General features: G+C 38.8%; 1 protein-coding gene across 1 annotated transcript; it reads right to left on the minus strand.

Moving 5' to 3' along the window:
* Window positions 1–14109, minus strand: GOLT1B (golgi transport 1B). The gene is made up of 5 exons (XM_082309724.1): window positions 13994–14109; window positions 9327–9418; window positions 7354–7532; window positions 3916–3997; window positions 1–2551 (listed from the first exon to the last, which is right to left on the minus strand). The coding sequence occupies exons 1-5, from the start codon at window positions 14016–14018 to the stop codon at window positions 2513–2515; spliced, it is 417 nt and encodes a 138-aa protein (XP_082165850.1). The 5' UTR covers window positions 14019–14109; the 3' UTR covers window positions 1–2512.
* Window positions 14110–14161: the final 52 nt, after the last annotated feature.

Consider the following 14161-nt stretch of genomic DNA (forward strand, 5'->3'; position numbering starts at 1 on the left):
CTCAGAACAAGATCCATCCTTACGATTTTTAAAGCAGCAATTATAAATTACATTTAAAAGGGGAAACGTTCCAAGCATGTTTCTGTTAAAGATATTTTTACAACGACAGAAACACTTTAAGGCTAAGTCATTTTGACCTTTGCTGCCACCCACATTTATCTTGGCAAAACTGCCTCAAAACCAACATTACCTTGAGGGATAAAGACTATGCTAAATTCGACATACAATTTTGTTCCCTCAGACGCTTTTCACAACAGTTCACATCTGACAAAAATTGACTTTTGATTTAGAACGATGCATTAAATAAAAGTGAGATGAACTGCCTACATCCCAGCATTTCAGAGGGCTAAAAGATCATATACAGCAACACATCCACCACCTCTGAAAGATACCATCAGATTTCTTGTTGATGAAGGTACTTCAGCTTGCCACGCAATTTGCTTTCAGTCAGAGCTCCATAGTCATGTGGTGCAATCCACCTTTCCCATCACATTACTTTTCAAAAGATAAGAACAAAAATCTCCAGGTAGCTGACTTCTAATGTAAATGATGAACACTGTCTGCTTGAAACAGTACTTGATTCCCACAGTACAGACCAGCGCTCTACCAAAGCGAACAAGATGAGTTTGCTAAACTGCTGTAGTGTTATTCTCTAGGCATTTTCACACACAACAGATCTACGGGAGCAGTTAAAATTGGTTCATCTCCTGAGGTAGAAGCCACAAGCCATATTTAGTCCTGTCTGTAAACTACAACACACATGCTGTCAGGCAAACATAGCCATTTTTTAGTCTTTTATAAAAGAGAACCACTGATTTTTCAGATGCTATTAATTGTAAATATAATGGCATTTTTTCATTGAATCACTTTGTGCCTGTTTGAGAAGGAAGCAAATTAAAACATTGGGAATAGTAGATTGTGGCTATTTATACAGTTGCAATGAAAATAAAACATGTCTTGTACAAATAAACTTCGTGGCAACTTCCAAACAGGTTGGTATATGAGGATTCTTCTTAACATAAAAGTTATTTTGGAAAAATACCAATTTTAACTGCATAATAAAGAAAAAGGAAAAAAAACCACCACTAAACAGTCATTAGACCTTTAAGACTACATAGCTACTTGAAATACTACCATTGCATTTTGGTTATTTTTTTAGGATTACATTTAAGGGAAAAGGAAGTCAAAACCAACAGAAACCCCCAAAGCCTCCACAAGTAAAATTTACTTAATGATCACGTTTTGCTAGGTGAGGATACTAAGTAATTAAACCTATTGAAAGTGCACAATGTTTAACATCCCAATAGAAGCAGAAATGTGACCCTTGCACTTGTAGGGGACATTTATTCCAGGTTAGCTAAGAATCTCTGTAACAGCAAAGTTGTTGCTGTAACTGATAGGAGTTTTAAGTTATTTGAAGACAACCCAAGCAACAAGTTACAAAACATGGAGATTGGCACTTGATCTTTAGTTAGCCCCAGAGACTCACGTACACAGAATTTTAAGTTTTCATTTTATTACTGTAAAAAATAAAAGTCAATTTGTAGTTCCAGAGTAAACAATGAAACCTTAGCTTCAAACTATTTAAAAACAAAGGTTCAAATTTTGATAAGATACATTTCACAGGGTTCATGCCAGCACCTTAACCAAATGCATTTTTTCTGTGAACTAAGCATATTTCACAAAGTTTTCAAGTTAGTGACAAGGGGCTACATTCTCATCCAGATGCACGTGTAACATGACTCAAGGAGAACAAACTGGAAGGAGCGCAAGTCAGTTTCCAGAGTTCCCTGTTGAGCTCTACATGTTCAGAACCAACATTTAAGACTGAAGTTACTAACGATTGACCTTTTGCATGTTCTGAAACAGAAGGCAAATACAATCAACTTACATTTGGCTTTGAAACATTAAGATAACAATGTTTTATTTCAGCCACATATTTACAAAAATGTTTACAACAGAACCGTGTAGGGTTTCCTTTTTTTGTCATAATACACTTAAAGATGAATAGTCATCTTAACCTTCATGCAAAGACGCATCTCTCATTACACAAGAAGTTTTCTTTTTTTTTTTTTTTTTTTTTTGCACTCTGAGGATAGCAAGCAGAGGGTTGGATAAGTTTGGGTCACCCTTAAAAATGCAGGCCTGTTTGCTCTACTGCACCTTCAAAATAAGGAGGTAAAGTACAGGCTCCATTAATTCCACAAGGGTTCATTGCCTCTAGCATGTTTTCCAAAAACAACAAAAGTAGTCTTGAACAGTTGTAATATGGGTTATTCCATGACTTTCACCTCTTCAGTTTACTTCCTGAACTCTGGAGTTACTTTCCTAGAAGCATACTTGCTGAGCTTCTTTTCTAATGTATATTGTTGACTATACATTTTAAACTGTTATGTAAAGAATGTAACAAGCTTTTCCTTTGTACACAACTTAATCTTTGTGCTGAGTATTCTTCAAAAGGATTTTATAAATAATACAATAAGTTTAGAATCAGTCTTCTGCCCTCTTGTCATTATACCATGTTGTTGCTCTCTCCAACTTTATCTACAAGCTGTAGAAAAGGAGACAAAAAAGTTTTAAGCTGCATGACGTTTATGTACAGTGAAGTTACTCTCAAATATTACTTGCTACTTGCACAGTTAGTATGCGACTGAAAATGAGAGTCAAGTAGTACTCACCAAGGTCTCATGATTTAAGTTTGTGAAAATTAAAAATCTTACATTGCAACTGTGTTTCTGCATGACATGTTTTTCTCATATAGACATTAACAGTGCAACATGAAGATGCAACAGAATGAAAAAGGAAATAGAAGAATGCAGATAACACTGCTAGCTTAATGATTAAAACAAAACAATACGGTATCAGCCACACATGCATTAGTAGACCAAGTAAGATATTTCAACTGACCATTACTGTGGATTCTCTTCTGAGCCTACGTAGGCTTTGAATAAAACATTAACAATTATCTTTTTAAAACAAGATTTAACCCCATTGTGATCAAATTAAATATGACTAAGTAAGATCAATTGACAAATGAAACATTCAATTGATCATGAATTATGAGCCAGAACTTGGCCTAACTGTAAGATTGGAACAGATGATCTTGAACGCTACTTTTTAAAAAACAGACTCTATACATCTAAGTTATATCCCCTGTTAATTTTTTAGTAGTGCTATTAAAACCATTGCTTTCAAAACTAGGGTTAGAAATGTTTGTCTTAAAATACATACAGAAATTAGCACAGTAAAAGTAGTTGACTGAAACACCCTAGATTACCATCTTTCTGGCACCTGTTAATTGTCTTCAAATCCCTGGCTATTTGGTTAAGCAAATGGAAAACTGCATTTGAAAAAATACAAATCTTAGTAAATAGCAAGACGTAGTCTGGTGCAGTGGACTTTAATATATTTGATGAATGATTATGCATCATGAGAGTTTCTGGATTCACCATACGAGCTGCAACTTAACATTGAACTAAACTGTTTGCTTTTACAGGCCACTTTTCATAAATACATCCAAATACTACACAAAAAAGAACAGTGTCCTCCTCATCATACAGACAGGAGGAGAGGCACAAAACAGTGGCATGATTCACCTACTAAGTCACCTAGGGCCAACAGTGAAGCAGGAAGCAGAACCCCAGCACTGAGTCACAGGCCAGGGCTCTTTCCACTTCACAACATGTAAACAGGGACAGCTTCTGTAAAGGTGTCCTTTTACTCCTTTTACATCTAGAAGCCCCTCACTGGGAACAAAGGTGAGCTGTATGGTGCAAGAGCTATACAGGAATACATCCAAAGTCACTGCTCTGAAGTTATATTTGCTTTATTTCTGATTCATTTCTAGTATTGATATAACAATGGAATAAAACACAGTACAAGCTTCAAATTTTGCATGAAGTACCAAACACTTACCGAGCTTATACCGGGTAAATTCAAGAGATAGCCAAGAACTGGAACTCTTCTAATAAAGCCAACCACCACAGGAAAGAATCCCCTTTAGGTAAGATATCAGAAGACTGTATTAGTTTCTATACTTAAACTATTCTCTTATTGCTATAAAATGAAGAAATAGGAAGTATTTTTTAAACCAAGATTACATAAAATCTTGTACCTTTTGTTAGCAGCACATTAATTTTACCAAATACATCAACATACATTCAGCAGAGAAAGGAGAAAACCAGGAAAGAAACACCTTATTTTTAAATGTACTTAATTTTCTCCATAGCTGGCAACCCTCAGTCAGCTCTTCAAAAAATAACTAAAGAAAGAATACCCAACTTAATCAGCAGAACTGATGCTCCCAACTAATTTCTCAAAATTACCATACATATTTTGAGATAATTTCTTTTTACATTATAGGAAATACATTCTTGCAATACCCGATGCAAAACCAGCTGAAGTTAATTCTGAATAATCCGCTTTGAAACTGTATATAGTACTCTTTACATTAACTAAAGAAAATTAAGCATGATAGAGTTGCCTATTCACTTATTTGACAAATTTATGTAAAGTAAGGGTTTGCATCATGAACCAGGGGATGTTGCCTAACACAGCTGCTATGGTGTAGCCCCCTGCACTGTCCACTTTGTCTCTGCAGCAGGAAGACAAATTTTCTATAGCAGTATCTCAGCTGTTTGCAGTCAACTGCAGCAATTCAGCTGCTGGTGGCATTCCGAGTTCTCTCTTGTTGAGCTACACATTCCCTACGTAGAATAAGGATTAACGTTTAATGAAACCTCAGCCACAGTTAAACAGTAAGTTTCACAAGTCATCATCCTCTTCACTACACTGGTAAGAACTATTTGCTAGATAATAGCAATACCAGCAAGTCTTTCCAGGAGATTTTCTTTTTTTAAAGACCACATCACTTCAGTGGTCCAGTAAATTGTAATGCAGGACACACAAATCACTTGTAACAAATTAAAACAATTGCTGTAGCCAAGAATAAGGAATAGTCAGTATAGGCAGGATAATATAGTTAGCCATAACTCTGGATGCCTGTAATCTGAATAAGGCTCCAAAAGCAGCTTAGAATACAACAAGAGATACTGTCCCATAATAGCCTTCTCCAGTGAATGTAATCTGAGCATGCGAAAGTATGGCAAAAGACTAAACCTCTGATGGGAAACTTAACTTGCAGCAGCGTGTTAAGGGAAAGACATTCTAGATTTAAATCAGAGTAAAATAATAATTGCATCTCTCTTACTTCAGTCAGATGCATCTTTAAAAAAAAAAAAAATCACCTTTGCAATCCTGCCTTTTGTTTAAGTGTTCTTGGTCACCAGTACCCAACCGTCACTTTGTGGCCAACAGGGCCTCTGCAATTACTGCTACAGGGCATATGAAAGGTGACTGTGTAAAAGTAGCCTAGATATGCAAGACGACAACCTACGAGTAAAGATTCTAGAGCGATCTGGACACCTAGTGGAACTGGTTTGGTGGTCTAAAAATCAAGAGACTGAAAAAAGTACAATACAGTGGTTTACATTTGTACTATCTTAGTCTGAGTTGAAGTAAAGTTACTAGAACTGCTAAATTGCTCTTGATAAAAATAAAGGTTTTCCATATAAAAGTCCTAGTAATGCACATGACTAGAACCATTAGGATACACAGAAATACCCATCCTCACAACATACTGCCCTAACAAATCCAAAGGTGCATAAGTCGATCTGGTATTCCTTGGGCCTAAGAAAATGATGTACTTCAGAGACCAACGATAACCAGGGAAGTTTTCTGTTACACAACCAAACAGTGGGATCCTGAGGAATCACGTAAAACAACACTTGAGGAAAGGCTCCATTTTTAACCTCTTCAGAAAGGAGCAAGTTGCCAAAAACACAATAATGGTTGAAACGAACAAGAGTGAAGCAAACCAAAAAGCTTTGCTTGAAGTAGAAACTAGCTAACATTGTAGCATGAGATTTAGAATCTAAGAACTATCAAGCACTAGAAAATATGGTCTAGAGATGTTTTACATTAAAACAGATCAGGTAATCATTCACACCTGGAACTATCTATCCCTTGTTGATACCCTCCTGGCTAAGGGATAGTCCTAGTGACCTAGGGATAACTACTGACCTTCTATAATCCCTTCAACATTATTTTACCCTGCTAGCCCCTGGCTAGCACCAATAGATAATCCATAACCATACCTGCTTAGACATAGTAACTTATAATTCTTTTGAGATCTTTTAAAAGGAGGGACGTTTGGTTGGAAACACGCTCTACTTGCTTTGTACTGGCTGATTAAATCCAAGTGCTACGTGCAAGAAGTAACAATGCATTCAGTAAAATACTGTGATTTTCAAAACACTTGCAGTGACAGAGTTCAGAGTCATAGAGGGTAGAACAATAAGAAACATATTAAAAATATTTAAACATTTTATCTAAACTAAATACATGATTAACACACAATTTTACTGAGTGGAAAAAAGAGCGCCATGAGAACAGTGGCTTGATTTTGATTAACAGGAACTGTATTATTTAGCCAGCAGCTGAACACTTTGAAAATATTTTAGGGGTCCATTATTAGATTAATAAGATTAATGGGACAGTCTTCATCTGAACAGAAGTCCAGGAACAACTAAAAGCCTCTCTTCTTTCTTATTAGCATATTTTTGTACTTTGCTCTATCCTGAAGTATGGAACTTCAACCACAGAAATAAAGATAAAATATAGATATACAGGTTGTAAAAAGTCAAATTCTTTCACCGTTACAATTGCATTTATGAAGAAGTTAAATGATATTTCACATTGTGAAAGCTATAACATGTATCAAGATTGCTATTCAAAAAATAAGAATTGTCATCTTTCCTTAACTTAGTCCAGATAATGCTAACCAAAACCAGCAGTTCTGACTATACTAGGGCACAAGTGTGATGAAACATGACAGGAAACACCTTTTCACTGTGCTACCATAGTAATGAAATGGTAAGATTACAAACCTAGGAAGTTTGTAACCAGGTATTTTGCCCCATTTGTTACAGAACAAACTCCCCACCAAAAAAATACTAATTGTCCAAGTTGCCTTTTTATGAGGAAATATTTAAACTTTGCAGTCCTGACAATTGGGGCTCCCAGGTATTTTGAAGCTTTACAATTCTTTGGTTAAACATAAAAATTACCAAAGTCAGTTTGGTATATGCCTCAAACATTAGCAGATTTGAGTCTTGGAAAAATACTTACCAACTTTCCACCTCTTGCAAACGTACATCAACAGCATTATATATAATCTATCAAAAGCAAACATTTAAAGGATGCTGCTTTGTCAGCTGTAATGTAGCAACACTAAACAAATATATTTATTCCTAGATACAGCAATACAGAAAGGTATTTTGAAACAAGTCTTACCTGAATAATAAGAAGAACCCATAAATTTCAAGGATCATTCCTATTAAAGGCCAACCAATGAGAACTATGAGCACACCACCCAGGAAAAAGCCCGTTGCTTTCATTTTGTGTTTTTGAAAGAAGAATCTAAATGTTCTTTCCAAACCGATAACAAAAGACAAGCCAGCCACAAATAAAACCTAGAAAAGACAAAAACCAACCAAAGAAAGAAAACAGCTAATTATAATCCTAAGCTTAAGATGTGAACATATATATATATTCTCTACAAAATTAGATTGCATTTCTTGCACAACTCCTTTTAATACCAAAAGAGAGATGGTGAGAAGGAATTTACTAGTGATTTTCTTTTGTGAAGTCGACCTTAAAGCATGGGTAGTTAGCGTTCAAAACTCTTCTCTCAGCTGCTTGAAAAGTAGAGTCTACCTTTGTGGTCTCTGACAAACACAATCATGTCAAAAGACCTGGTGACAACAGTTATCTGTCCTGTAACATACGTACAACCATTATTCATAAGTATTGTGTACCACTGACAGCAAAGGTTACTAAAAACTGAGAACAGATGTGTTACAAAAGCACCTCTGTTCTGTACCACGGACATCTTCAATAGCTTGTACTGATCTACTGAACAGTGCAAAGCCGAAAAGGAAAACAGCTGAAGAGCATTATCAGTTACCTTTTATTTTTTTCACTGTGTATAGTCTTACTACCATTTACTACTTCCAGTATAGACTGAACACTATCACATTAGTCCCAACTATTTAGAACTACTTTTAGTGTCCTTTAGCAACGGGACTTGTAATTGTTTCAGCTTGTAAGCATAAATCTGTGCAACGTTTTTGCTGAAAAAAGGATTTTACTCAAGATTATAGATGAAATTTAAGTTTCGTATGTTATTTAATAAACCGCTTTCTTACCACCTTTTCTCCCTTTTGATATCACCTTTTTTTTTTTTTAACTTTCTGTAAGGATACAGTACCTTTTCTTGTATTATCTCTGGTTAGCATATAGCCTCTCATTGTCTCTTCCCACCTATGTTTTCATTATTTTCCCTAAACAGGATCTCATATTTCCACCTTACATTAGGAAAAGAAAAAATAAGCATTATTTTATTTTTCACTCTTCCACTATACACTTTATTGATGGTTCAGAACAATGCTTCAACTAATGCACCCAAATTCAAAGATACATTTTCAAGTTTTCCTTCAGTGAATCTCAGCATTTGGCTCTGCTGCCACACAATGAAACTGATCAGTTTTGACCATAGACTTTTAGGCATCAGCAAAAGAAGATGCAATCCTCTACCAGGCTGTGCTCCTGGCTGGCTGGCAAAGCTGAGAACAGCAAAGGCACAGAGATTATCACATTCAGAAAACACCCTGTCATTTTATATTTGCTTTGGATTGGGAATTTTCTTTTCTATCCTGCTTTAAGTGAAAACTTTGATTTGGTAAAAACTGAAGATATTAAATCTCTCCATTATGAAGGGTGATCGGCTCTTCTAAACCCTGACTACCAGCAATTCATACTTCTTTCTTTCCTCAAAGCACTGCAAAGCGACATTTGCCAGTGTGTACAGAACACTTCACTATTTTTATCCAATTAGATACTTAAATTTGACAGTTATCTTACAAGACCACAAAAAAGAAAGCATTAGTAATGACAGCCAATCTAAAAATCTTATTTGCGGCAGCATAACAACCGTTGAACAAGCTGCTTCTTTATGACCAACACACCGCAGGCCTGACCTGAGGGTACAATATTTAGATTGATGTGAGCTGCTCTAACTTTAATCACGAAAAATGATTCACTCATATCACTGAGCATAAATCTTCCTTTATACCAAATAGCCACAGTATTTTTTGTGATCCAGTTTCAAATCGATAGCATATTATTCCACATTTAGTTTATTTTTCATATATCATATACATAATTCTAAGCAGTGCAGAATCTAAGACTAAACAGCAGGCACTTACATTTCCAATAGCCAAAAGAGCTTTGTCAAAGAACAGTATCATTCCAAAGAAAAGGAAAAACACTCCAAAGCCTGTTAGTCCCATTCCAATCTCTGAAAAAGAAACAAATTTAGGCACATAACAAAACATGGTACTAGGAAAAGTTCATGCATAAAAATTGTGAAAAACATAAAATGTAAATTATGAAAAACTTAGAACATCCAACTACAGACGTTTTAAATTTATAGAAAAACCTCAGTCTATATTAGGACCACCTAAAAACTTTCCTGAGTGTACAAATACAGTAAGTCTTGTAGACACCAATTACTTCAATAACAGACAGAGAGATCTTTGGAAGCCGCTTATCAAAAAAATACATATTTGGAACTATATACTGAAATCGAATGCAACAAAAAAGCATGCATGCATATACACATATAGCAGAAACATCCCTTTTGATTTACCGCTCGTATAGAGAAAAGGATTGTTTTGTGAACAGATAATGAAACTTTGTTTTCCATTTGCAACTTTTATCCCATTATGTTTACCACAGTAACATAAGTACCCTGGTCCTTTCCATCCTCCCGAGACCTTGCATCCCACCTCCCATACCCTTGCATAGCAGTCCCGCTTCCCCCAACTTCCTGACTGAACACAGCTCAGACTAACGCTGCAGGCTCTCTCCAAGGGACACAGGCACTGACGGCTATTGAACACTAGCTTGGGTCTCCAGCCAGCTGCCAGTTTTCACAAAACTAGTGGACACTAAATATCTTTGCATTCTGCTTGTCTGTAAAGGTCACTCAAAAAATATTGGGAAGGCAAGAGCAGGAGGGAAGATTTGTTTGTCTGAGGAACTGGGCTAGAAATGTCAAGCTACGATTAAAGCTACCGCTTGACAATAGCTTCTGAGGTATCTTGAGGACCGCACTTGGAAATACATGCTACTTCTAAAATTAAACCTCTAAGGCCTTCCTTTGACTCTCACACAGACTGAATAGGAGAGAAATAACAGGAATAGCAGCAATACAGCTGCAAAAATCCTTGCATTTATCCACACGCTCACCCTTACATTATTGCTATCCCTGGGACCAGAGAATTTAGAAGCCTACAGGATACATAAAAACAGCTAGCAGAAACAGCCCTAATGCTATAGACAGGCTGGCAGCCCAGTTTGTGTCTCTGTGTGTGTATATGTATATATATGTGTCTCTCTATCTATTTTGAAGATTCCAGTAGTTTTGTGTAGTCTAGCCTGAGACAAACAAACAAAAAACCCCACCCACACTATCATAGCCTTCACTGCTACTGTTAGCCAGATTGACCTAAATGTATTTTAGTTGCACTTTTGACTGCAATGTAGATCTAGTTGAACATTTACTGTTGCTTGAAGTGCTCAGGAGTAAAGGAGTATCATTCTGTGTATTTCAGAACTTCCATTTAATTATTGCAAAAAAATTTCAAAACAGCTTAAAGAGATTTGTTACAGCAACATTCAACTTCCCTAACTTCTGTAAGGGCTCGTCTTTCAGCAAGGTTGGAGACCACATGGTGTTAAATTTGTAGTTCTACAATATTGCCTGCCACTTAAACTTTTGCTATGAGCATTTTAACCACCCAGAACTACTAAGTAACCTGCTACAACTGATTTACTGCAGACGTTCTCAATACTCATTTACAATGAAAAATGGAATTGCAAGCTGTATTTTCAATGAATCTGCTGACTGAAGGCAACATAACAATTGCAATCTGCCCTTTTCTCTAGTACTCTTTACTTTAGAAAAGCAAAAACAATCTGTATTTTGGAAGGAAAACACTTGGAGGCAGGACTCCAAAAGAATTACCAGCTGCCAATAAGATAAATATGCAGTCCTGGGAAGCAAGTATTCATTCCTCCCACAGACACAGCACAAAGTAGGGATCTAGCAAAACGGCAGAGGCCAACTCCCAACAGCTGCTGCAGTTACTACTCTGACACTTCTGTATTCACTTGAAACATGTTTGTAATCACCTAATCCTACAACAGGTTCAGATTCACTTTAGAAGTCAACCATATTCTCTGGTTGGTGGAGGGAAAAGAAAGAAAAAAAGAGATCACCATTCTCATCATCCCAAAATTACTGCTGAAAGAAGATGAGTAGTCCAGGAGCATTATTCTCTGTTGCCAATATTTCAGTAGAAGGTATTACTGACTTGATTCACATCAGAATTTGGAAATATATTTGACCAGCATTCTTAGAGGAAATTAAAAAAAAAAAAAAAGCACTGACATTTTGTACATAGTCTTTGCAACAATGAACTAGGAATTTTTATAGAAGGTGTGAACTATTTTTAAATGCTTTCTCCTGCACCACAAGAGCCTTCCCATATTACTCAAATACAGCATTTCAATGCCTAGAAATGCAGAAACACATACTAGCCACGTGACATTTACTCTAGATTTTTCTTTAAATTATTATGATTTACTGAGAGGAGGGAGCAATGTTTTCTTGATGTTTCTGCAGAAATCCCATAAGCTATGCAAGAGTACTGCAGCACTGTACCAAAACAACTTAGTAAATATTAAGACTTAAAATTAAGATACATTGCTTGTGAAAGTTAAGGGAAGACTATGCACATCCTCCATCTTTTGTGTACAAAATTACAATGGAATCATGCACTATAGGCTCTCAGCAGACAAAAAATAACACAGTTTATAGGTTATGAAAAGTTTCAATTTTTAATTATTATTATTATTTTGCTAGCAGTATTTTTTAGTATCGAAAAATTAATTTGTTTGGGAAAAACTAAGTGCATTTTTTCCACAGTTACTGGTGGTTTATAACACCATTCAATGAATCACTTAAAAAATGTTCTAGACTACAGCTGCAAATTTAACATTCCAAACATCAACTAATGCAGTGGTCCTCTCTGGGTATTTATCACACTACTCCACCAGTGACCCCATGGCTAACTCCATATTTTTCCAAACAGCAGTGAGTTTAAAAATATCTGATGAAATATGTTCAGAATTTCAGAAAAACAGTAAAAACGCCTGAACTCCACATTATATTCCTTACTACTCTCGGCTCTGACAATTAAAACCAACAGAGTCAGCACTGGAGTTAGCTGAAGGTCCCAAATGAGGAACTAAGAAGAACAGTGAATAGATCTCCTCTTTCTGAAAAGATTTTTCTTTTTCTCTCCAATGAATACTCTGGAAAGGAAGATAGGGGAACAGGCAAAAGCAAAGCCCACAAGGGTTTAATCATTCAGAAATCTAAAAAATGAACCCCAAGGGTTAGTACTCACCCCAGTAACAGAGCATGGCACCCAAATTTCTCAAGAAATCATTGACCTCAAATGTTGCTAACCTGCTTTTCTGACAGTCTTCATCCTTGGCCTTGATGGGCTCTCCAATGCCTCCATTTCCAGTATCCTCCTATCAAGTTAAACTTAGTTCTTTTAACTTTCTTTTCTGCACCTTTCACACTTACCCTCCTTCATAACTGACACTACAGCGCTTATCAAGCAGACCCATTTCCTTTCATGGCAACCACAGCAGAAATGCATCTTACGTGAGATGTCAATTTAAATCAAAGACCTAACATTCTCCTTTACCTTGCAGTTTAAACTCTTATGAACCTCTTTACTTTGATTTCTTTGTATTTTCCCCTTCAGCATCTCTATTTCCAAGTATTTCTATTCAGTGAAAACAAAACTAGGGTCACATAGAAGTACTTCTTTTTTCCACTTCAGATTGAGCACCTTGGTCCTCACCTTAAAACCCCCTCAGTATCACCTGCAAGCGTTCAGTGTGATAACAGCAAGTTAAGAGAAACACAGCAAAGCCACTAACATACAATTAAGCGATTCCAAACCACTCATACCCACGTGGAGGCATACTAGAAGGCTTTAACTAGTTGTTACTGTTGTTTACCGCTCAGTTTTCATTCATTCGCGCCGTCTCACATCCCAGCACCCCTGCCAACACGAAAGAGCTCACAAACGCTAGCAGCGGTGGCAGCGGCGCTGGCGGCGGTGCCCTCCTCAGGGCGAGGGAATCAGCCGTGCCGAGCGCTCCTCTGTAGCCCTGCATCCCACCTCACCCTCCGTTTCACCCGGCAGCTCACGGTACCGCCGCTAGACCCGAGGCCGGGGCCAGCGCGGCTGTAGCAGCCCTAGCGAGGCGGCGGTGCCGACAGGCGCGGCCAGGTGAGCTCCGCCTGCGCCCTCCCGTTTCCAGCCGCTGCCCGTCAGGGACCACCGCGGGGTGGCAAACGGGCGTGCCGACAGCCCTCCCTCGCCCGCACAAGCCGGACCCCGCCTCGGCGACTCCCGCCCCGGCGCCAAGAGCCGCCTCCCCGCGCCGTGCTCAGCCGGAGCGCCGGGGCCCCGAGCGGGCGTGGGCCGAAGGAGACGAGCTCTCCGCCACAGCGGCCCGGGCCGGGGCCCTGCAGCCCAACCGCTCCAACAGCTGCAACCGACACGCCGCCGAAGTGCGGACAAAGGGCGAGGGCCCGGCCGGCTCCGGGACCGGCGGTCCAGGCCCGCCCCGCGCTGCTCGGCCACCACCGGGGTCCGTCGTCGTCGTCCCAGTCCCAGCCCCCGCCTCCCCGCTCCGCAGCATGGCCGCCCCCAGCCCCACAGCGGGCGCCCCGCTCCCCGCCTCCCACCGCGGAGCGCCGGTGGCTCCGGGCGGCGCTTACTCTGGGTGTCCGAGAGGGAGATCATGGTGGCGGCGGGCGCGGGGCAGAGGAGCGGCGGCGGCAACGGCCACGTCTTCCGGAAACACGCAGCCCCCTTCGCCTCGCCGCCGGGTGAAAGGCGACCGCCGATTGGAGGGGCCGGCGCCAATCAGCAGCCGCGTTGTTCGC

This window comes from Platalea leucorodia (genome assembly GCF_965183815.1).
Source record: "Platalea leucorodia genome assembly, chromosome: 4".
NCBI classification, from domain to species: Eukaryota; Metazoa; Chordata; class Aves; order Pelecaniformes; family Threskiornithidae; genus Platalea; species Platalea leucorodia.